The 25,774-nt window shown below is 34.2% G+C and overlaps 2 protein-coding genes across 2 annotated transcripts; one reads left to right on the top strand and one right to left on the bottom strand.

Annotated features, from left to right (window-relative positions):
• Nucleotides 1-7,673: 7,673 nt before the first annotated feature.
• On the bottom strand, nucleotides 7,674-10,258 carry LOC108198991 (mitochondrial metalloendopeptidase OMA1-like). The gene is made up of 3 exons (XM_017366762.2): nucleotides 9,130-10,258; nucleotides 8,913-9,025; nucleotides 7,674-8,186 (listed from the first exon to the last, which is right to left on the bottom strand). Exons 1-3 carry the CDS (start codon nucleotides 10,039-10,041, stop codon nucleotides 7,943-7,945), a joined length of 1,269 nt encoding a protein of 422 aa, XP_017222251.1. The 5' UTR covers nucleotides 10,042-10,258; the 3' UTR covers nucleotides 7,674-7,942.
• Nucleotides 10,259-17,202: 6,944 nt separating this feature from the next.
• Nucleotides 17,203-24,486, top strand: LOC108198339 (uncharacterized). The gene is made up of 14 exons (XM_064083778.1): nucleotides 17,203-17,216; nucleotides 17,336-17,441; nucleotides 17,531-17,752; nucleotides 17,950-18,141; nucleotides 18,236-18,319; nucleotides 18,430-18,517; nucleotides 20,514-20,665; nucleotides 20,770-20,921; nucleotides 22,059-22,167; nucleotides 22,269-22,490; nucleotides 23,129-23,320; nucleotides 23,581-23,671; nucleotides 24,050-24,201; nucleotides 24,316-24,486. The coding sequence occupies exons 1-14, from the start codon at nucleotides 17,203-17,205 to the stop codon at nucleotides 24,484-24,486; spliced, it is 1,947 nt and encodes a 648-aa protein (XP_063939848.1).
• The last annotated feature ends 1,288 nt before the right edge of the window (nucleotides 24,487-25,774 follow it).

Here is a 25,774-nt window from a genome sequence, read left to right as displayed (position 1 = left end):
TGGTCAGTTTTTATGCACTTTGACTATCCTTATTTACAATTGCACCCTAAGCTGATTATTTAATACTTAAGCTATGTGCTTTACAGATCCAGATTAATACTCTGATATTCACTCGAGAAATAGTATCATGAGGATCCTCACTTTCGGGCAACACTACAATCTACATGCTCTCAAGGGCCAACTACTCAGCAGCATACATTACATACTCACGCAACTACTCAGTACTCGTGTAACAAACATGCATGTCAGTATGTTCCCACCCTCTTCACAATTGGTCATATGTGGGGTCCATGTACTGTCCAGGCTTCTGAAACAATTTTCTTTCTTGTGTCTAATTATAAGGGTTGCTACCTGAGAAACAAAAAGGCTCCTTAACTTTTCATGCTTCATAACCAGAGACGGAGGGAAGGGGGGTATGGGGTGTCCTTGGCCCCCCCAAAACCTTCCCCAAGCCCTTATATATAATCAATTTATATGATTCAAATTCATAATTTGTGGTATTTAGCCCCCCCAAAACTCATAATTTTGTAATATTTTGTCCTTAAAATTTTTTTAGTAAAAATTTCGTCCCCCCGGAAATTTTTTCTGGTTCCGTCCCTGTTCATAACCCAAACATTGTAAATCCCTCATCCCCATAAGTTTATTACAAAAAACAGAGAATACGAAGAAGATGATAAAGAAAATCCTAGCCCCCGTGAGTTTTCAAGGCCCATCAGCAGGGACGTATCTAGTAAGAAGCACGAGAGACATGTGCCTCTCTATTTTTTTTAATTTTTTTTTCGTTTTTTCATCATTCTAAATTTTACAAAAGGGAAATGTTATTTCCAGAGCTGTTTTTTAATTTTCAGAGCTGAAAATGCATGAAAAGACAAAATTACCCCTTCACATTGTTTTTTTTCTTTTGCTATTGTATATACACGGGGTCAGTTTTGTCTTTTCAAGCTTTGTTTGCTCTGGAAATTAAAAATCAGCTCTGGAATTAACATTTTCCTTTACAAAACTCCTAAAAATCTGAAAATGTATAGGTGTCGAAAATTTGCTTAGTGCCCCTCTAAAAAAATATTCCTACATCCCCCTTGCCCATCAGACATGTTGAAACTGTATAAATTAAACTACAATTGGGAAATTCTGAATCTAAAAAGCATGCCGTTATATCGATACACATTCATACTTGCTCAAGAACACAACTGAGAGATGAGATAGCAGATACTAATGGTGAAGTTATAAACGCAAACTTCTTTCTTGTCATTTGGAATATCAAATTAAAAACCATAAGCAGATTTTGCTTCATAGACAATACGAAGAACAAGATAACCAAAATCACCAGTGCACGTAGTGTCATTACGTCAATAATAATAGAATCTGATGGCATGGTAGTGAATTTGTTTACAGAAGAAAAGTAAACGAATCAAATAAGACCCTGTTCTCCAACTAAAAAATAAATTCTCAGTTGATCGCGCATCCCTTCCTTCGTTCTTCATATATGTCGACTGCTTTCTGCATCACTTCTGGCTGAGTCATATACTTCATTCTTTCCTCCATTAAATGAGATAGGTGACGTTCACTATTTATCTTTTGCAAAGCTACAGGTGCAACTCGAGGATCAAAACCAGCGGATGCAGATAATAACATCGCAATGTAATCTGCTTCATGCTCATGTCTGTGACAAGAAGATTGTGTTACTCAATAAAACCAGAATACGAAGAGCTTGATAGCTACCGATTCAGAATGTTATGTGCTTCAAACTACCACTCATGGGACTAAACATTTAAACAGGACAATTAGGAAAAAGTAAGACATTTACAACAAATTAACATAATGTTCTACAACAATATAGAATGATTCACACTTTACTAACATATTATGGGCCAGAATTGTTTTGATAGAAGTACACACAAGATAATCATAAACACTTACATAAAGAACCCCCCCCCCCCCCCCCCCCCCCCCACACACACACACAGACACACAAAAGTATTATAAACTCTAAAGATTATCATGAAAACACAAGGTAAACCAGTACACTAGCTAACATTAAAGATCTATCCAATAAATTATATTATGACATTAGAGCAACTCCAATGCAATGCTATACTTGGTTCTATTGCTATATTATAGCATCAAAAGTAAAAAAACTCAACTCCAAAGGGGTGCTATATTTGGATGCATCCATGCTTAGATGCATCCTTGGTTCTATATTTGAAACCAAGGATGGATCCATCCATGTTGCCACATCATCAATAACTAGAAATTGGAAACTAGTTAATGAGTTAATGAGTTAGGTAAAAGTTAATGAGTTGGTTCTATATAAAAGTTAGGTAAAATTTAATGAGTTGGTTAAATTTGAAACTAGTTATAGAACTTAGCATTGGAGTGCAAGTTTTATTTTAGCACCAAAAAACACTTTTTGGTGTTATATTATAGCAATAGCAATAGATATATAGCATCTAGCATTGGACTTGCTCTTAAAGATCTATCCAATTGAACGTAACCTGATGATATTCTCTCATGGGAACAAATCAGAACAGTAGCTGAAATAAGGAGGAATTCTAACCTCAATTGATAATGTTTTCTGCGGTTATCTCCATTTATGAGGCGATGATACAGAAGGCATGGCTCCAAAAGAAGAAATTCTCTGTTTTTATGTCGAGCAACAATATGTCCAACCTGTAACGACAGTTCACACAAGTCACAAGTAACTCGGTGTTGATTAAATTAAAAAGTTGATTATTAACTACTCAAACATCCATTATTGCACATGTACCTCAGTTGCAATTGTGATTGCTAGCTCATCATCCGTCTTATAAACATCAAACGAACCTCTACACACCCAAATTCTTCCTTCAGATATGTATGAAACATCAGATAAAGGAGTGTCGACTACAAAAAATTCCCAATCTATTCCGTCCTTCAAATGAGCAGTCGTCGACTTGACATTTTGTTCTCTCCTTTTCTTAACAACCTTTAACGTCCCATTCAATTTTAAAATCCATTCCCGATCAGCCAACTTGTGGCGCCTACCACTCTCCCTCTGTAACGCCTCGAGGATCCTTATAGCAATTGCTTCGACTTGAACACACTGTGGGTGACTTTGGGGATACAACACATGGCATTTATTTAGCTTCTTAAAAGAATTATTATAAACTGCCCTACCCCATATATCTTCAACATAAGGATTATAATATAGCCTTTGATTTGTAAAAGGCACAGTTTCGAATCTCCCCGTAAAGTAAGTGACACATCTCAAACACTTGTTGAGAGGCCAGAATATATAACCAAGAATTCTGGGAACAGAGTAATGCCTTGTTCCAGCAAAATGGTTGAGTGGGATTTTAGGCCCAGCAGACGTGTTGACATTGGGGAAACTAGCACAACTAGCAGACCTGTAAAGTGGTGCTGAACCAGATTGAAACCTCAAAACACTAGAAACTCTAACACTCTGACTGCATAGTCTCAACAGACTCATGTTTTAGTAATATGAAAATGTCAAGAAACGAATACCTAAATCAACTCACCTTGAATCAGGACTCTTTGCTGTGTTTTATTGTTAAGACTTGCAAGAAAAGCTAGGACTAGGAGACAGCGGTTTTACTATAGGACAAATGAAGGAGAGTTTGATTTGAATAAATAAAATAAATTCCAAGGTCCGATAAATTTAGTACTCATGTAACAAACATGTCAGTATGTTTCAGCCCAATACTCACAATTAATGGTAATATGTGCGGTCAAAATGAAACATGTCAGTATGTTTCAGCTTCTGAAACAATTTCCCTTGTGTCAAAAAATAAGGGCTGGTACCTGAAAAATAAAAAGGCTCCACACCTTTTCATGCTTCATAACTGTAACATTATTAGAGCATCTCCAAGAGTCTTCTTGTTGGCTCTTAAATATAATATAAAAAATGTGGCTCTTAGTAATTTAGGACAAAGTTAAGAGTGTAAACTCCAACAATACTCTCTAAATCTCTTTTCTATTTCATATTTTATTCATATATTGGGCTCCACTATAACAAAAGAGAGGGAAAGATGGAGGTTGATTGGAGGGAAGAATTTTTTTATTGTAAAAAAATAAGTTAGGAGCCATGTGGTGGCTCTTAACTTTGAGGAGAGAGGAGAGAGAAACAAGAGGCTCTTAAGATTTAAGAGCCACTTAAGAGTCTCTTGGAGCAACATTTTGCTTCTCCCTCCTCAAATCTCAAGTTAGGAGCCTAAATGAAGAGCCTCTTGGAGATGCTCTTAATCCCTGATCCTCACAAGTTTATTACAAAAACAGATAATACAAAGAAGATGATTATGAAAATGCCAGCCCCCTTAAGTTTTTAGGCCCATCAGACATGTTCAAACTGTATTATAAATTAAACTAGCAGAACTGTAAAGACAATGTCAGTATGTGACAAACATGTCAGTATGTTTCCACCCTCTACAGTCCAGGCTTCTGAAACAATTTCCCCTCTTGTGTCAAATAATTGCTACCTGAAAAATAAAAAGGGTCAGTACCTTTTCATGCTTAAAAACCCAAAAATTATTAATCTCTGATCCCCACAAGTTTATTACAAAAACAGAGAATACAAAGAAGACGATAATGAAAAGGCCAGCCCCCTTAAGTTTTCAGGCCCATCACCCATCAGACATGTTGAAAGTGTATAAATTAAACTAGCAGAACTGTAAGGATAATATTGCATATTTGCTCTCATATGCGTAAGGGAATTCTTAATGTAAAAGGCATGCTATTATAACGATACGCTTTCATACTTGCTCAAGAACACAACCGAGAAAGAGATAGCAGATACTAAACCAATGGTGGTGAAGTTATAAACGCAAACATCTTTCTTGTCATTGGAATATCAAATTAAAAACCACTTCATAAAGACAATACGAAGAACAAGACAACCAATTAAAATCACCGCTGTAGTGTCATTACATTAATAATAACAGAATCTGATGGCGTGGTATTGAATTTGATTGCAGCAGAAAAGTAAATGAATCAATTAAGGCCCTGTTCTCAAACTATAAAAGAAATTCTTAGTTAATAGCCACTGTCTTCCTTCGTTCTTCATATATGTCGACTGCTTTCTGCATCACTTCTGGCTGAGACGCTGAGTCATAAACTTTATTCTTTCCTCCATGAAATGAAACAGGTGATGGCCGCTATTCATCTTTGCAACTCGAGGATCATAACCAGCGGATGCAGATAATAACATCCCTATGTAATCTGCTTCATGCTCATGGCTGTGACAAGAAAATTGTGTTACTCAATAAAACCAGAATACAAAGAGCTGGATAGCTACTGATTCAGAATGTTATGTGCTTCAAACTACCACTAGTGGGACTAAACATTTAAACAGGACAATTAGGAAAAAAATTTAACATAAATACATAATTTTCTACAACAATATAGTATGATTTACACTTTACTAACATATTATGGGTCAGAATTGTTTGATAGAAGTACACAAAAGATAATGATTAAACAATTGCATAAAGATCTCTCCCCAAAAAAAATGTATTATAAACTCTAAAGATTATCATGAAAACGCAAGGTAGACCAGTACACTAGCTAACATTAAAGATCTATCCAATGAATTATATTATGACATTAAAGATCTATCCAATTGAACGTAGCCTGACGATATTCTCTCATGGGAACAAATCAGAACAGGAGCTGAAATCAGGAGGAATTCTAACCTCAATTGATAATGTTTTACTTATTGCTAATCTTGATTGTATGCCAAGTTGAAGTTATCACAAATTCAGTAAAGTTTACAAAAGCTTGAACTATGTAGTCGATTTCAATAAAATTTCTGGGTAAACCATATACACAATTTTTTCCTCTAAAGTTCAAAATTTGCAACTGTTTTCATCTTTGCCAATGTCATAGGTGCAACTTGAAAATCATAGCTAGCAGATGCTGATAATAACATCCCAACGTAATCATCTTAATCATGGGAAAACAAATTAAACAATGCAGTATGCTTCACAAATGTTTACTGACATATTATGGCCTGCAATATGCTTATAAGAACAAATCTTTTTTTTTTCTTTTTGAATATTAGGTTACACTGAGAATGCAAAATATAATTGTGCCCTGCCTGCCAAGTTCAACACATATCCAATGACAACCTATACATTATAGCATGTCTTCATACTCCACGAACTATCATTCCACGGCAAATAAGCACACCTTTTCTCCATTTAAGAATCTTCTGAGCATATACATTGGCAGCATTCCTCTTTATCAGTCATTGCCACAAAAAGGCGCCAATTAATATGATCAAAGATAGTTCAAAAGATTTAACTACATTTATATTTAAAAGAGTTTGTAACCCTTAATTTTGACCCATACACACATAAATACTTGTACTTTTGTGTGTGACAATTTACAATCTCAGCTCCATAATCTATTGTATTTTGTATTCTCAACCCCCTTTTTGTTAAAAACTGCCTTTAACATTATGTATTTGAATTTTTGTGGCCATGTTTGTCATAACTTATTTTTCAGATTCAATTTATTTATTTCTGAAAAATATGGAAACATGTAACTTTTTCAAGTTCACCCAAATATACACCAGAGAAACAGTTTTCATATTTTTAAGAGATACTTTTTTCTTAAATTATTGTTTATTTGAGGTGTGTTTGGGTGAACTTGAAAAAAAATAATACACATCTCCATATATTTTTAATAAATAAATGACTTATTCAGAAAAATAAGTTAGGACAAACATGGGCATAAAAGGGCACTTTTTAACGGAAAAGCGGGTTGAGTTACAAAATGCTATAAGTACTCACCTGTGTTTGGACCAAAGTTAAGTTATGCCACTGTGGCAATCTGTTCAAGCCTACTCAGATGATCAAGAAAGAAGAGTTGACAAGGAATAGAATATTGAAGTCATCAACAATGCTCTATGTTCTCACAACATAAAATGTGAAGCAATAAGAGAGTAACAAAAATAAAATTTTGTGCATTTGTGAAGTGTCAAGACTGCGGCAAATAGAAACACCAAACATGCACATGTTTAAAGACCTACAGTTTTTGCAATCTTGTAAACTTGACTATGATGATTTTAAGGATAACTACACCTCCCATAAAGCACCATTCTGCATTATAATATCAAATCAGTCTATCTTAAGGTTAATAAACACCATCTATAGATTTGTATAATCCTCTTTTGAGTCTCGCTCCTAATAGGCAACTTCTGGCAGGTACTAAGACAAACCCATATAAAAGACTATAATGCAAAAGGATTAATGAAATTGACATGGCAAAAGGACAACAGAAAACAGTAAGCAGTATGATCTAGCTCAAGATGGTGCAGCAGAGGTCAAATTATATTTGCAACCTTAACCAGTTAACCTTCCCATCGTCTCCTCTAAGCCACTTGCAGTCAGCTAACTTGTGACTCCTACAAGTCTCCCTCTGTAAGGGCTCAAGAATATTTATAGCAATTAATTCGATACGAACACACTATGGGCGAGATTGGGACCAGTGGCGGATGTACAGTAGTGAAAGGTAGGGCGCGTGATACAACCTCGTTTTCTTCTTTCACTCTGCTTCTCCACCCCCCCCCCCCCCCCTGTGGATCTGATTAACATACATTTGAAATATATATCCGTAAATTATGCTCTATTTTGCTAGCGACAAATGTGCTACTTTGTCAAGCCGCTTAAACCTCAAAAAGAAGCTTTAAGAGAACAACAATAAAATTATCAAAAGGAACAATATCTTTTTAATTATTATTGACGTGTTCTGATCACTCCACTAAAAGAGAACAACATCAAAATTTACCACCTGAGTTGCCTCAAGCCCTCAACAAATAGGGAATTACTTTAGTAACTAATATCTGCAGTGTTTCACTTGTTTGTTGCACGAATATATTTGGCTTAAATCACCACCCTGATCTCTAATCACTTCACACTTTCCCTACCTCTTTGCAAGATATTCTTGGTCAGCACACTGTCCTTTTGATTTTACTTTGATATATACGAACTGCTTCTTGCATGACTTCTGGCTTAGTCATAAACTCAATTCTTTCCGCTAATTCCAGTTTAGCAAAAGGCAATTCATTATACTTTACAAATTCCAAATTCAAGTATTTGTCCGGGTTTGGCAATGCAGTTGGTGCAAATCGGGGATCATATCCAGCAGATGCAGATAATAGCATTGCAATGTAATCTGCTTCATGTTCATACCTAATGACAATATAAGCGTGTTACAGAAGAAAATCAGAAGAAGAACAGGAGGATAGCTACAACTCAGAAGAGTATGATGCACACTGCCACTTGAATGAAATCAGTTAAAGAGGCCATTTACAACAAATTTAAGAAATATTCTTAAGACGATATTGTATAATTTACACACTTTTTTAACATATAATGGCTTGAGAGATGTTTTGAGTCTTTTGACAACAACATCTTAATTCTTAAACATATTTAAGTTAAAGAATTAAAGGGAAGTTTAGGTTTCAATGAAATGTCACAAGGTCAAATTTACAGATCTCTTTGGAGCACCCCCAATAAGTTCCTATCTCTACATCTGATTAGCATACATTTGGAATATAAAAATGTCTATTAAATATTGTACATTTCTATCTGCCAGAAGTAATCATTCCTCTGCTATGAATAACATCTTTTCTCTATTTAAGAGACTTCCTTCACCTATAACTATCTAAACTCCACATACCAGTAAAAGTGACATTGAAGAATGGATCTACAAAAGGCTACATGCCACAAACAAGAATTTATGATCAAAAGGAAGGAAAAAAGTCGCAAAAGGTAAATAACATTCACAGAGGTCAGTTCTAGATGGTGTGGAACAGGTGATAGGATATTTGCAAGTATTTCAGCAGATATAAACTATGAGGAAATCTATCCTGGAAGCTTATCACATTCCAACCTTAATAGAGGATATATTCTAACCTCAAATAGTAATGCATTGCAGAATCATAGCCATTTATCACACGGTGATAAATCTTCTTAAATGGAAGCCAAAGAAGATGTCTTTGTGAATGTCGAGAAATAACATGCCCAACCTATTCAGACAATTAAAACAGGTAACTCAGTGATAATCAAACTGAAAACAGGTAACTAGTAAAAAGGTACCTAGTTAAAGAACAAACATGCATATTATACATACCTCATGTGCAATAACGATTGCTAGCTGTTCATCCCTCTTATAAACATCAAACAGGTCTGTAAATAAAACAATCTTCCCCATATTTGCCCCGATACCTTCAGCACTTCCTTGAATTATAGGATGATCGATCACAAAAACCTCCCAATTTAGTCCCTCCTTCAAGTGCACATTTGTGGACTCCTCAATTCTTGAACTTCTCTTCACCAGTTTAACCTTCCCATCAACATCATCTTTAATCCATTGTTGATCAGCCAACACATGACGCCTACCCGTCTCCCTCTGTAATGCCTCAAGAATCTTTGTGGCAATTGATTCAACTCGAATACACTGGGGGTCAGTCAGGGGCAGTCTCAACCCCCTTCCACACGCTTGTTTCCAAGTCGAAAATATTTTCTCTCCATAGATTTTATCAACAAAAGGGAACACATAAAGAGTTATATTTGTATAAGGTGTGATTTCAAACTTCCCAGTGAAAGAAGTGACATAACTCAAACACTTCACCATAGGTCTATATACATATTTCTGAATCTTGGAAACAGAGTAAGACCTTGTACCAACAAAATGTCTCGATGGCTTGCGTAGTTCTTGGTCGAAACCTGACCCCAACAATCTATGAACAGAGTATTGCCTTGTTCCAACAAAATGTCCCAATGGTTTGCGTAGTTCTTGGTCGAAACCTGACCCCAACAATCCATGAACAGAGTCTTGCCTTGTTCCAACAAAATGTCTCGTTGGGTTGCAAAATTTCTGATCTAATTCAAAACCCGACAATAAGTTTTCAGGACCATCACAGATCTTGACACTGGTTAAACTAGTGACCCTTTGAAGTGATGTTCGTGTACTAGGATAACATGGGAACCTCAAAGCACTAGAAAATCTAACACTGTGATTACATAATCTCAACAGACCCATGAGTTTGCACTATGAAAATATCAAGAAATAAATCAAAACATACACTCACCAGAAGGCTGAAGCTAGCTTATAAACCTTGCAAATGAGACGAATTATAAAAACTTCTTCTACAAGAAGCGGATTTGAAATTGCAGGGTACTCATGTAACAAACATGTCAGTATGTTTCCACCCTCTATTCTCGACTGGTCCAGGCTTCTGAAACGATTTCCCTTCTTGTGTCTAATAAGTAATAACAAGGGTTGGTACCTGAAAAATATAAAGGCTCCTTACCTTTTTCATGCTTCATAACCCAAACATTATTAATCTCTGGTCCCCACAAGTTTATTATAAAAAACAGAGAATACAAAGAAGACAATAAAGAGATTAAAGTTTATTAATCTACGAGTGATTCTAAGAACACAAGTGGTGAAAATTTTTCATGTCGAGTTCTCTAACGTATACCGATCTTTATTTTAATAAAAAAAGTGTCTTCGTGTTCTTGAGATTAAATTGCAAGTTTATACGTTAGTGAACTCGAAACCAAAAACTTTCTCCACCGGTGTTTTTGAAATCACCGGTAGACTAACATATCAAAATTTTTACTTTAATCCGTGAAGTTTTGATTTTTCATATATTTAATTATTTTTATTTTTTCAATTTTCACGTCAGTGTTAACTAACAGTCGTTAGTCAACTTTTGACGGAGGTACTTGAATCGGATTTTCAAAAAAAATTAAAATTATTTAATTCGGGGACCTAAATCATAAATGACATATAATTGAGGGACGAATGGATTAAATTTTCCCTTCACCAAAAGCATTATGTAGCCTCAGTAAGAACTAAGAAGGGGAAAGGGTTAAAGATATACCCAACATTGTTCGAGGAATCCCAGATATTGTCAGAGTAAAGGATCGTCACCAATACATTCGAGTGCATTGTAGATTCTTATCCAAAATGTGTATCATTTGATGATACAAGGTGCATTGAATTGCAAGAAACACTTAAAATTTATGGCTAACTAAATAATGAAAGTAGTTTCGAAGGGACTATAGCAGACTACCATGAGACAATGTAAAAAATCAAAAAGATTAGTTGACAAAGAGACCAGTGGACAATGTAGCTCTTGAAGCGATTATTAGATCTATATTATGAACATACTAATAACATATATGGGAAAATTAATTTAAAGGTCACTTATTGGTGTTTTATTATCTGGTTTCCTAAAATAAACATTCCAATATCCGAGTCATTAACGTTTTCAATTATCTTATTTGAGTCCGTCCGTTTACTGAGTTAGAATCTCAATGACGTGGCAGAATCGTTGAAACGTGGATATGAATTTTAATTTAAATTAAAGGTCCCTGAACTATTAGTTATTTTCTTATTTGAGTCCTTTCATTGATTGCACCCCACTTTCGCCTGAGAAAACAACCATGCCACTGCCCCAATGCCACTACCTTTCTCCGACATCCCTACCCCACCTGCAACCTCTCTATGATCACCGCTGCCACCATGTACAACCTGGGTGTAGCTCACATACATCTACATACCCCCACAACCTCAACTCCGTTCTTCCTACCACCCGTCGCCCACGACCTACATCAGCAAGTCACACAAACATAGAAATCATCCACCCACAACTCATATATACATATACATACAGCCACCCATCTGCCTTCTCTCCGTATACTCCACCTCTCTTGCTTCCCTTCTGCCCTCCTGCGGACTGCCGCCGCTGTTTACGAAAGCCGAACCCTCCACCATCACCTTCCATTCACATTTCACCCTGTCTCACACTTCTACCTGACTTCCTGCTGTAACAACATCCGCGACATCGCCGCCGCGCTCAGCCCCGCGCCGCAACACCTCCGGCCAGTCACCACAGCCTTCACCTCGCTTCTGAGACCACTATGGCCGCCGCCACCTACATCCAGTCAATCTCCTCCACCAACACCCACATACTTCTAGTTCTTGATATGTTTATTTTATTTTATTATATTAATGTTTTAACTCGTGTTTTTGTGTGTCTTAATTTACGGTGTATTCTCTTTTTTATCTCATTGTAAATGACATGTAAAAAAGACTTGCCACGTCATCGATATTCTAACGTCCGTTAACAGAAGGACTCAAATAAGAAAACTGAAAATGTCAGGGACCCGAATATTGAAATTTTTATTATACGGATCGAAACAATAAAATACCAATAGTTTAGGGACCTTTAAATTCATTTTCCCTAACATATATAATATGACTTGTATTTGTATCCCTCCTAAGCTTAATCATCAAATTTGTTGTATATGATTTACCATTTTAAATACCTAATCACATAACTTTGTAAATAAGACGTACCATATATTTGAACACATAATTGCTAAAATAAATAATATTTTGGATCACCGAAATCTCATATTATTGTGTTAAATGGTACGAGCCGGTTTCACCTAGTTCTTTACAGTTTATTTAGTTTTATTTTTAAAATCTGCCTCTTGATTACTTACATTTTCAGAAATAGTAACAATTCGTTTGTTTATTTTAGTAGAATCAATCAATTTTTTCACTTTATTTTTATTAACCTCCATGTCCTATTCATATATAAAAAAATGGATAAGACGGTGGGAGGGATACGATAAGCAACGTCTCTTTCAATTGTAAATTCATTCTAGGGTTAAGTGAATATGACGCTATTAAGTATTGTCCATTTTCGTGTTTGATTAACATGTTTTATTATTGTTAACAAGATCAAATCACATATTTGAGAATGAACATTTCTAGACTAGACAAAGATATTTGAGAATGAAAATTTTTGGACTAGACCAAGAATATGTTGTCAGTTAAACTTTGAGATTCAATATTTATCATTTATAATAAAACAAATATTTAAACCTTTTTTTCTAAACCCTCTAGATATACAAACTAACACTACTAGAAAAGCGGGCATTTCCGACCAAAATTTCCGACCGACCAAGGTGGTCGGAAAAAAAGCGGGCATTTCCGACCGACTTACCGACCAAACGCGATCGGTCGTAAAAATTATAATTTTGCTGGTGATTTGCCAAAAGCAATGCACTAAATGTTCAATGTTTTCCACAGCATGCATTACATAGCGAGGCAACTACTCAGCAGCATACATTGCATACTCAAGCAACTACTCAGTGCTCATGTAACAAACATGTCATTGTGTTTAGATCAGCCATGTAGTCCAGGCTTCTGAAACAATTTCCCTTCTTGTGTCATATAATAAGGTCTGGTACCTGAAAAATAAAAAGGCTCCACCATACCTTTTCATGCTTCATAACTATAACATTATCAAACCCTGTCCTCACAAGTTTATTACATTAACAGATAATACAAAGAAGACGATTATGAAAATGTCAGCCCCCTTGAGTTTTTAGGCCCATCAGACATGTTCAAACTGTATTATAAATTAAACTAGCAGAACTGTAAAGACAATATTGCATATTTGCTCTCATATGCGTTAGGAAACTCTGAATCTAAAAGCCATGCCATTACAACGATAGGCTGTCATATACTTGCTCCAGCAAACAACCAAAGAGATAAGATAGTAGATTAGTAGATACTAATGGTGAAGTATAAGCGCAAACATATATATCTTTCGCCAGTAACAGCACGACTAAATCGTCAACTGAACAAATCAAATAAGAAAACATTATTAATTTGTTGCAAATGAAACAAGTTTAAGATTATTTTTCCAACAAATATAGAAATCATTCAATCTCAGTCCCAAAAATATAAATAGACATGTGCATTAATGTCAACGAAAGTTAGACATGTGTTGAAATCGATCGACTGGGTTGATGCCATCTATGTCTGTATAATCAGCAATAGGCTATAACATTCCAGCAAGCTCAAATACAATAAGGCCAAAGCCTAATGTACAAGAGTAGGAGCAAGTCAGCCATACTAGGGAGTCCTGGAACCCTACCACACGGATCCGGACACTCAACTCATTGTGCAGTCCGCTATATGGTCACTTTTCAAAGAATATTCTCGCGAGTCACCTCACATCACTACAGGCCACTTTCAAAAGAATATGATTTTTTCAAACTCTAGGATATTCCTCACACACTCTAGCCATAAAACTAGCTCCGATATTCTAATCATTAGCCTATAAATAGACCAATGAGAGGTCATTTTGCGGTTACATTCTTCTTTACTTTATTTACCTAATAATCACACACTCACTTTTATAGTATAATTTCATATCCTATATATCCAGTTACTCCTTTCTCCGAGCAAGCTATTGCTCTCACATTGGAAGTGCAATGAGGCCACACCATTATTCAGTTTTGTTTTGCAAGGACCCCATACATAGCTACACTGCTTTTCGACAGTTTAATTTCGAAAGTATTTTGTCGAAATTGAACTTATGAAATTTTTGACTTGAAAATTCAAATTTTGGACAAAAAATCAAACTAGCTGCCGAACTGTTCCAAAGTTTAAATTTTCCACTCATCTAAATATTTTCGACAGTATATTGTTGAACTTATTGACTCTAAAATAATTTTAAAATTTGACTTTTCTCGCCTTTTTTCTAATTTCTTTTTTCTTATTTTGAATGCCCCTTTTCAAGAACTCATTCATCAAACTGATCACTTGAAGTTGTATGTAAGAAGAAGAATTTTATGAGCTTTATTTTACGACCATGATCAGTTATGTTCAAGAAGTACATCTGATCATATTCATGCAGCCATTAAATGTCATGAATGGTCACAAATGAGTCATTTCAAGTTGGTGCTCCGATTAGAAAGCTTCCACCCGGTTGGGAGTATTTGAAGAATTATGCCTTTTAATTTTAAGAAACCAACATGACCAAGGCTCCAAGTCCGAAATATCCAATTCCAGAAAAAGGCTCAAGCTAACAGGGAATAAGGGGATATCAAAGCCTTCTCAAATTCAAGAGAATTATTTCAATTGGAATAAGATGTGACATGAATTTTTAAAGTATTTAAAGCACAATTAGGTAAAGATGAGGCACTGGTCTTTTAAGTATATCAAGCTCAATAACAAGAGATCAACATAGTGGACCATATTTCTAAAGATATGTTACATTGACTTATTTTCCACCATCTTTCAAGTGAACCTTATGAACTCTGATCCTAGGAAATGGTGAATTGATACTATAACAACAAGGCATGTTTATCTTGACAAGATTCTTTTATCTATCATTAAAACTTCTCATTCTAGTGAGAAGCTTTACAAGAGGAGTTTAGCAAATTTCTATAGCTTAGGGAAAGGCATGATGATGCAAAATATTACCTCTAACAAGCATGGCTTTGACAAATGTGCCATATTAGTTATGTATTCTTACAATTTTATTTAAATATGGTTAGCGGAATTGTTGATGATTACTATAGAATGCATAAAATATATTGGAGAATTTTATTAAATATTTTTAAATTCACTTATCAATCTTTTATTCTTTTTTTAATTTATTGATTTACATATTGAAGATTAAATGATATATGATTGTGCAAATAACAAATTATTTATCATAATAAAATTATACAACTCTTTAAAGAAGGCAAAAATAATGCAAATGTATGCATTATTACATATGGATATATGTATCTCATTTGTAAGGGAAAAATAATATTTTGAGTAAGTGAATTCACATTTTACACGTTTCTTGGTTAATTTTTTTTTATTCCGTTTTGGTATCTTACAAACTAAGTCCTTGTATTTCTTGTGTTTTCAATTACTCTATTAATTATAACTTTTATATATTATGGGATATATGTTTTACATACATGTTGATGTTAACAAGTATGACTTATATGTTTTAATTTTATTTTTAATTTGATATATCGATGACATTACTTTTATATAAATTTAGTTTTCTATTAGTTAGGAGTCGTTATCATTTTCCTTTAGCTGATTATTCTTCATACTAATTCAGCTTGTATATAGAATTTGATGAATCTCATGTGTTATGGTGCATTCTTGTTCATGGTGTTATTTGAATATTTGTGATATATAAATTTTATTTTCTTTCTAATATCCTAAGGCATGATATACTCTATTTGTATACTTTTTTATATTAAATTTATGTATTTCTCTTTTGCTCATCATTGTATAGTGAAAAACATATTAGTTTTATTAGTTATGTATTATCACATTTTTTATTTTCTAAAGAAAATGTTGGCTCCTTTTTGTATGATTACTTTTGAATACAGGGCGCGTTAGAAAATAATATTCAAATTTCCAACATTCCACTTATGATTTCTTTGTATCTTATTTTAAGTTGTGGGCCCATATTTTTGAAAAAAAAAGTTGTGGGCCAAAAACTTAAAGATAATATTATATTCCTTTTGCCACCGGCCCACCAATCAAAAAATTCCTGACAGTGGAATAATATAACCGTTTTAAAGGACAACTGATATTATTCAATTGTATATGTTAGAAGAGTTAAGTTCTGTGGAGTACATAAAAATAGAATATCTAAACATATATGAATATTATTTGTAACATCATAAGTCAAGATTTGGAGCAAGTGAATTCGCCTCTCACACATCTTCTATTAACTATTTTTTTGGTATGTTACAAAGCACCAAGTCAATGTCTTTTGACTCATATATCTATATGAAATCTTAATTTTTATATGTGTATATATTTTACTTATCTCACATGGTTTTTTGATATATTGATGACTGAAATGGGTGAATTTTAAGATTTCTTATGTGTATATGTTCCCTGATATTGTTTTTGATTTGATAAATCTGTGATTGAATGGGAAAAGTTTAAGGTAATCACATGTTTTTGGGTGATTCAATTTTATATGCATATACCTTCTTATCCTTTTTGGTTTGTGTTTTTGGGTGATTCAATTTTATATGCATATACCTTCTTATCTTTTTTGGTTTGTTTGTTTTGATTTTTCTCATTTGAGAATTGAGTATGCTTGTATATATAGGATTTGTGAAATCTCATTTTTAATATATATATAGTTCATTCTTATAGATGGTGAAGGTGGTAGACTTGTGATGTATATTAGTTTTATATATTTTTAATTTTTCTTTTAAGAAAATAGATATATAATTTTATATATTAGTTTGTCTTTCTCCTTTCAATTGCACTCATACTCAATCATTCACTTTAATAGCAAAGATTTAGGCATTCAGTGAGACCAAATATCTCAATATTGTAAGATACTTTTTGTGTGAAATGTATTGGGGATTGTTTGTGTAAATTCAACTTAATCACTTAAATAATGTTTATGATATTGCTTATAGACTTAATTACTTTCTTATTTTTATAGATCCTTTTGTGTGGTTTAATCTGAACTATATGTATGCAGGTCAGGCTTGGACTGCCAAGGGAATATATCTGACTTTGATATGTCGGCCAATCTTGTTGGTGACAGCAGCATGACAGAAGATGAAGTGACAGTGAAGAAACAAGATGTACAGCCAACTTATAATTTTTATGCAATATTTTTTTCTTGCATTCTTATATTTATTAATATTAATTTGTATTACCCCTTAAATTCCAGACTATGAAGTCGAGTGTATGCATAAAAACTGCTGATGGTCATGCAATACAAGTTGATTTTGAGGTTGCCACATTATGCACAAGGATATGTAATGAAATGCAATCAGGGCGTGGATATTCTATGGACAACCCCATATCACTACCTCCACTAATCAGGAAAAACTTTTTGAGCTTCGTGATAAATTATTGTCGATATCATCAGGTGTCTGGCAGCGTTTATGAGGTTAGATATGGATATCTATAACAATGTTTGGCAGTGATAAATTATTGTCGATTCCGTCATAAATAGCTCAGTTTGTTGTAGTGATCGTTTTTGCCTTCTCATTGTAATTTTATGTCCTCTTGAACAATGTTTGTCAAACTACCTTTCTCTTCCATGTGGAAGATATTTAATATTAATGGTGCGTCATAATGCGGCAGGGCACTACTTTTGATGAAATCTTACATGATATGGATGCAAATTTTCTATATGAGTTGATATGTGTTGCACACTATCTGCAACTGAAATCGTTGATTGATCTCACTCATGAAGCTATGGTGAAGAAGATTGAGAATTTGTCATCAATTAAGGAATTATATCACATGTTGCATCGTCCAGAGAATGTTTCAGAGGTTGTCTTGTTCGTGATTGGAGCTTACTTTATACACTATTTTTTTTAACCATTGTTTATGCATGGTACTTTGTTAATTTGATTAAATGATGCAGGAAGAACACTCATCTTGGATGAAGTTTTTTAGAAGATTTTTCACAGAAAGGCAGAAAGAAAATAAGGAAAAGGGAAATTCAGAGGTTAACTTTTGATACAATAACAAATCTTCGTGTTCTTTATATGGAATTATAATAAGCTTGCAAAAAATTGTGCTGTAATTCTTACTACTGATTACTATTTTTCATTTCAGAAGTTTGAGATTGTATCAAAGCCAAGGCAATATGAAGATACACGTTCGATTGATGAGCTTCTTGCCTTCATTAATGGAGGGGATGAAGGTATATTTTCACTTATTTAATTCTTTTCCAAATTATTTTCAAGTCTGTTCTCTTAAACATAAGTATACCTGCCACCGTAATGAATACATATTCAACATCAAAATCATACACTCGAGACCAAGAATTATATGGTTCTGGTCCAATTTATTTTTTCCGGAGACAACTACTTCTTTGGGTGCACTATATATATTTAACGCAGAGAAATATGACTGGGCATTTCTTATTTTCATGCATTGCGTGAATTATTTTGTGATAAAATGATGAGTAAATCACACTTTGCACCCCATAATTATGAGCGCTTTTTCGAATTATTTTAAACAATTGTTCTTGGCAGATGATGACACCCCACTGTTTAATCCTCGCTTTGCTTTGCACTATTTTAACCATGCACCGTTTGAGTGAACCGTTAATGTTAACAGAGCCAAGGGTATAGTAGTAATATCAATTAATTATCTCCCTCTGTTTCACCTCCTTTCTTTCTCTTCTGTCACCAACGATAAGCGGCGCTAACGCCTAGGCAATCACCAATAAACAACAACCATCACCCCAACCTTCGGCCACTACACATCTTCCGCTCAGACCCCTCACCCTGTCTCCCTCCTATCCAGCCACTGCCTATTTGCTAGAAATGCGGCCACGCCACCCCTTCAGCCACCGAAATCAGTGCTCACCCTACAAACCTCCGATCAACCTTTCCGACACATCTCAACAGCCAAGGCACAATCAATACACAAGCACACAATATCGAAATCAAACACACAGTTCATACATATATCTCACCTGTTTTTAATTGATTAGAGGGGATTATGAGATTGTGGGGAATGATCGGAGGGGATTAAATGATCGGAACGACGGTCAGACTGCCGTCGCGGCAACGCCAGTGATGAAAGAGGGTACATTTGACCGCCAATTTTCGGTCATATTTAACTAAATTTGACCGCACACGGTCGAATTTCGCTAAATTTGACCGGAAATTGTTGGTCACTCATAGCTTAGTGGAATTTAGGTTCTGGTCATATTTAATTAAATGTGACTGGTTAAATACGACTTCTTAAATTTGACTGCCTAATTTGACTTTAATCGGTCATCATGCCTAGTTTGTATATAAATGTGTATTGTTTCAACTTCTTGTGTATTTGTTTGACCCGACGGTGGGCAACATGGGTGGGTGTGTTTGCGGTGATTGGAGTCGGAGACGGGGTACACGGTGGCGCGGTAGTTACCGCCACGAAAAGGTTGTCTGAAAGGGGATTAGGGATAAGGATGGCTCGATGTCAAAAGGAGATGCAAAGTAGGGTGGTTGCTGGTGGGTTGTATAGAACGGCGACATTTGTGATAAAACGGCCGATTGGCGAAGGCTACAAGAGAGGGTTGGGGATGTCAACCACAGCCCACAGGGCGGCTGTGTACAACAGCCCAGCAGATAAGAAGAAATGGGGGGAGGAAGAGGGAGTGGGGGGGCTAGGGAGAGAAAGAGATGGATGGGGGAGGGTAGAGAGAGAGGGCGAAGATGGGACAGCAGGAAATTCGGGTGGCAGTGGTGGTCCGGGGCAAGTAAATTACACAATTAACCCTCTTTGTTAACGTTAACGGTCATGTCTAATGGTGGGTGGTCAAAAAGGTGCAAACTGAAGCGAGAATAAAACCTTGGGTTCTGTTTTGCAAAAAAAAATTGTTTTAAGACCGAAATGCAAAAGCGCTTTAAGTTATGGAGTGCAAAGTGTAATTTACTCTAAAATGATTAAATGTAGTTTCCTACAAGTGTAAATACAAATTGAGTAAGTTATGGCGAGTCTTAGAAACTCAAACACGAAAACCGTAGTGCTGCTAGTTGTTTAGATTGTAAGACAGCTAAATAATAACTGTGCCAGATGTTTTTCATCTAAGGTATTTGGAAAAGCTATCTGATGTACAGTTTTTTTGGGTATAGAAACTGTCGCAGGAATTCTGTATCCCATTAGGTAAAAATTACAGCTGAGTTCTATAATATTTGCAGATTCTAAGGGGTTCCAAACTGGTAAGAAGAAGAAAAAGAACAGTAAAAAGAGGGACAAACAAAAGAAGGGTTTTTCCGCTTGTGCTTCTTCAACAAATCAATCCTGCCTTCTAAAGAACGACGTTGAGATCCCTGACGAGATCAGCACCCAGGTTGCGCATATTGATCTTTTTGGTTTTTTCATAGACTTCTTTACAAAAGCATATTGCATGATTGGTTTGTGTAAGTTTTTGGGTTAACTTTTGACATTTTGCAGGATACAAATTCTTTTGAAACTACTAGCCTTGACATTGAGAGTAGTTCTATGTCAAGGATGGTTGCTGATAAGTTAAAGCTATCAAACACTGGTGATAAAAATGCCACTGCCGAGGATGGCATTGACAATATAAGTGAAGAATTACTTGATAGGTGAGACTATTACTCTTATTAGTTGGGCATACTTCCTTGGAAGTTTTCATTACTTTATATACATGGTTTAAATCTATTAATACTTGTTCATTTCTCGGCGTAAATGACTAAAGAAAAATTCAAGTATCGATCATTACTAAGTATAAATAGTATTATTAATCTAGGGATGTTATACCATGTACATGTGTTCTTACAATTACTTGGTGACCCCAATTTCATGTATGCACTGTGCAAATGTTATTCTAACAGTATGTTGATGTGTTTAACCAATATAAATTATAAATTAACTTATATCATTTTCTTTAGTTAAGTGTTATATATATCAAGTAGTTATAGATTTTTTAAACACTTATTTCTTATTTATTTCCGGCTTCGATATTGGATTTTCAAACGTTTAGACTTCAATAATATATTAAACACATATAAAATAAATATTGACTATAATTTATTAAATCTTATCATAATTCAATTATTTGGTTATTATATATATACACATACACACATATGTTGTATCAAATTTAAGAATATTTTTATTTATATATATTAATTTTTATTAAGTGATTATTTATATTACTATATATTATGAAGAAAATAAATATTAAAATCCAACTAGGCATAAAAAGAAAAATGCATCATCTATTTCTATACTAGAAAATTTTATACATAAATAATTTCACATAGAAAACCAGAATATATGACCTCTATGCTATGCATAACCAAAAGCATATGTATTAAATCTCCATTAGTATATATATATATATATATATATAGGCAATTGCTAAAATAGAAACCACTAAAATAAATACTAAAATGGAAACCAAGATATCTAAATGACATCACCCACCTCTATATGTCATGGCCCACCCCCACCCCACTCATTAATCCACCCCAGGCCCGCTAGGGCCTCGATCACCAACGCTCCTCACAGGCCCTGAACGGGCTCCAGACAGTGTTAAAGTCACTAGGCCCCACCCGGCTCTATTAGGCTCCACTTAGACCCGTCTAGGCCCATGGTCCATCCCCGGTGCCAAAACCCGCATCATTCTACTTCATCCCAATTGTTTCTATCTGGTTTCTATTCTAATAGTTTCTATTGGAGTAAAACCCTAATTGTCTAACACTTCTTTTCAAATGCAGGTCAGGCTTGGACTGCCAAGGGAATATATCTGACTTTAATATGTCGAACAATCCTGCTGCTAACAACATTACCTGCAGGGAAGCTGAAGTGATAATAAAGAAACAAGATGTACACCCAATGATTTTTTTTATGCAGTTGTTTTTTAATTGAATCCTTTTACTTTTGTACTTTTCATTTATATTATCACCCTGGCATTTATTACATTCCAGACTTTGAAGTCCAGTGTATACGTAAAAACTGCTGATGGCCATATACAACAAGTTGATTTTGAGGTTGCCACATTATGGGGGACCATATATAATGAAATGCAATCAGGACATGGATATTGTATGAACAACCCTATATTACTACCTCCAGTAATCAAGAAAAACTTTTTGAACTTCGTGATAAATTATTGTCGATATCATCGGGTGCTGGGCAGCGTTTATGAGGTTAGACTTCGTTTTTACCTCCTCATTGTTTATATGTCCTCTTGAAAAGGTTTGTTTAAACTACATTTCTCATAATTAATGTAACTATTAGGTAGAAATATAAATAATTTTAAGGCTATGAGAAGCTCCACTGCTGAAATATAAGGAGCATGAGAAAAAATTGAGCTCCAATAGACTCCTAGTGGCTCCTAAAAACACCAGGAACCTCTTCTCTCTCCTCTCTTTTAAGAGCCACTACATGGCTCTTAACTTGCTTTTTGTGATACAATATTCACTCTCACCCATTTGAATTTGATTTTTGTCATAGTGGAGTTCAAATAATAATAAAATATATGTTAGGAGTTTATATAGAGAGCATTATTGGAGTTCACACTCCTGATAATATACTAACTTGCTAGGAGATTAATATTTTATATTATATTTAGGATCATACTAAGAGACTATTGGAGATGCTTTAGGTAATTTAAATTAAGCTTCCTAATAAATTGGTAATTAAGTAAAAACAGTAATGATTACTATATATTATCGAGCTAGAAAGTGAACTTTAGTCCCCTCTCTGGTATGAAAACTAGTTTTTTATGGTTTCTAACTAGAACATCACAAAATATGAAGCTAATAGTTAATTTTTTATATATCAGGGCACAACTTTTGATGATATCTTACTTCATATGGATGCACATTCTCTATATGAGTTGATATATGTTGCACACTACCTGCAACTCAAATCTCTGATTGATTGCACTTATGAAGCCATGGTGAAGAAGTTTGATAAATTATCATCATTTGAGGAACTATATCACATGTTGCATTGTCCAGAAAATGTTACAGAGGTTGTTTGTTTTTTTTCGTAATTAGCACTTACTCTATAGTCCATTTATAACCACTATGTATGCGTACTTTGTTAATTTGACTAAATTAACTGATGCAGGAAGAACACTACTCTTGGATCGAGATTTTCAGAAGATTTTTCACAGAAAGAAAGAAAGAAAATAAGGAACCATCATCCGCGTTCTTTTCCTGAAGTTATAATAAGCTTTCAAAAAATTGTACAATAGATATTACTACTTATTACTATTTTTTTCATTTTCAGAAGGTTGAGATTGTATCAAAGCCAAGGCCCTATGAAGAAGATACACGCTCGATTGATGACCTTCTTGCCTTCATTAATGGAGTGGATGCAGGTATTTTCACATATCAGTTTTTTTCTAAATCAGTTGCTTGTCTGTTTTCTTAAACATAAATTCTGAAACTCTTTCAATAATCCAACCATAATGATCCACTTTTCAACATCATATATATTCTTAAACATAATCTGCCCCTCTTTCTTTTAACTGGGTTAGGGGCCAGTAAGTCATCTCTGAAGACATTAATGCAAAGAAATGATTATAAGTTGTGGTCTGGAAGCATAAGCTGAAACACTGTTATTCTAGGTGATTTTTTTTTATTGAGTTTGTTTTACAGAAATTGAGGCAGGAATTGGTTCCCATTATGCAATCATTGAAGTTTTTTTTTATTAAGAGTGATGTAAACATTACAGTTGAGTTATATTATCTTTCCAGATTATAAGGGTGCCCAAACTCGTAAGAAGAAAAAGAAGAACAGTAAAAAGGACAGACAAAATAATGATTCTTCCCCATGTGCTGCTTCTTCATCAACTCAACCCGGAATTCTGAAGGAAGGGGTTAAGGGTCCTTATGAAATCAGCACCCAGGTTGCCCACTTTGACCTTTTTAGTTATTTCATAGACTTCTTTAGAAAAGCATATTGCATAATTGCTTAGTGTTTGCTTCGGGGTTAACATTCAAATTAATTTGACATTTTCCAGTATTCAAATGCTTTTGAAGCTACAAGCCATGGCTTCCAGAGTAGTTCTATGGCAAACATGGTCGCTGATAAGTTAAAGCTATCCAACACTCCTGATAAGAATGTCACTGTTGAGGATGACATTAACAGGGGTGACTGTGACCTTACTCCCAGCCCAGAGTTTGATAGGTGAGCCCTATTAATATTTTAGGTTATGCAAAGAAACAGTTGGTTCTAGCCTTCTTAATTAAATACTTGAAATTCAGTTACTTTTTTCTTGTATATTATATACATCTTTAAAGTTTTTAATTAGTTGACCATTCTTGTGGACATTAGTTTGTTCAATTATATTTTCTGAACACATGTATGATAAATTCTGAGAGAGAACGTTAGCCTTTTTTTGGCAATGTCGACAGTTAGCATGATAAATCATGATTTTGAAGACGTGGTTATATATATAATTATAACTATATATATTCTTAATTATTATCATTATTGAACTTCATAATTTTAAGATTAAGAGATATGAAAGTTAAGTTTTTCTTAATAATTACCAATTAGAGGTGTCATTTTTTTATGACACCAATTTTATGTAATTCACATGTGTTGGTGTAATATATATATATATATATATATATATATATATATATATATATATATATATATATATATATTATCAGTATCTATTAGTATTAAGTCTTTTAGGATTGATAAATAATTAGCTTACTTATTACACCTTTTTGTAGTTATATGATCGGTTACTAACTGTATTATATCCATTCGTACACATTTAAAACTTACAAAATAGCCCCTTGAATCATGAGATTTCAACTCCGTTAGTCAGAATGGGGATGAACTTCCTAATACATCTTTCTATCATAATTTCAGTCTCATTCATGTTAAAAGAGTGATATCATAAATATGTCCCATATTTCTAGCATATACTCTAAGAAACGTAGAATTATGAATTATCATGATACTAATTCTCTCATTTTATGAATGGTAGTAATTGGTAATATAGGTTTAATAATATTCATACTTAATTATTTTTTGACTTTGTGTTGGTAATACATAAATAGAAAAAATGTATAATCAAGTAAAAATTATTTTATAAATAAGGGATAATAAGTGCTCATCACCTAAACAAATATCAATTCCATTTATCTCAATTATGAGCATCTAAACTGTGGTTGATTGATGTTCCATATTATTAGATAAAATAGGGTGGGACTAAACACTTAGTAAACTTATAGTCTTTTAGGCTCTGATGGGTTTGGTCATAGTTCTTTACTAAGTCTGGAGACATTCTACAAATTTGGCCAATGTGAGGTATATAGAAAAAAAGGGGCAATTGTTTTAGATTGTTGGAGTGCTACAAGTAAAATATTTTAGATATTATAAAACATAGAATTTTGTAGCTAAAATATTATCTCATTGCATATGTGTGGTAAAACCAAGTTCCACTAATAGATATTAAAGAG

Source organism: Daucus carota, chromosome 8 (assembly GCF_001625215.2).
Source record: "Daucus carota subsp. sativus chromosome 8, DH1 v3.0, whole genome shotgun sequence".
NCBI classification, from domain to species: domain Eukaryota; kingdom Viridiplantae; phylum Streptophyta; class Magnoliopsida; order Apiales; family Apiaceae; genus Daucus; species Daucus carota.
The sequence above is the reverse complement of the archived record's forward strand: the minus strand, read 5'-3'. Positions and strand labels throughout refer to the sequence as shown.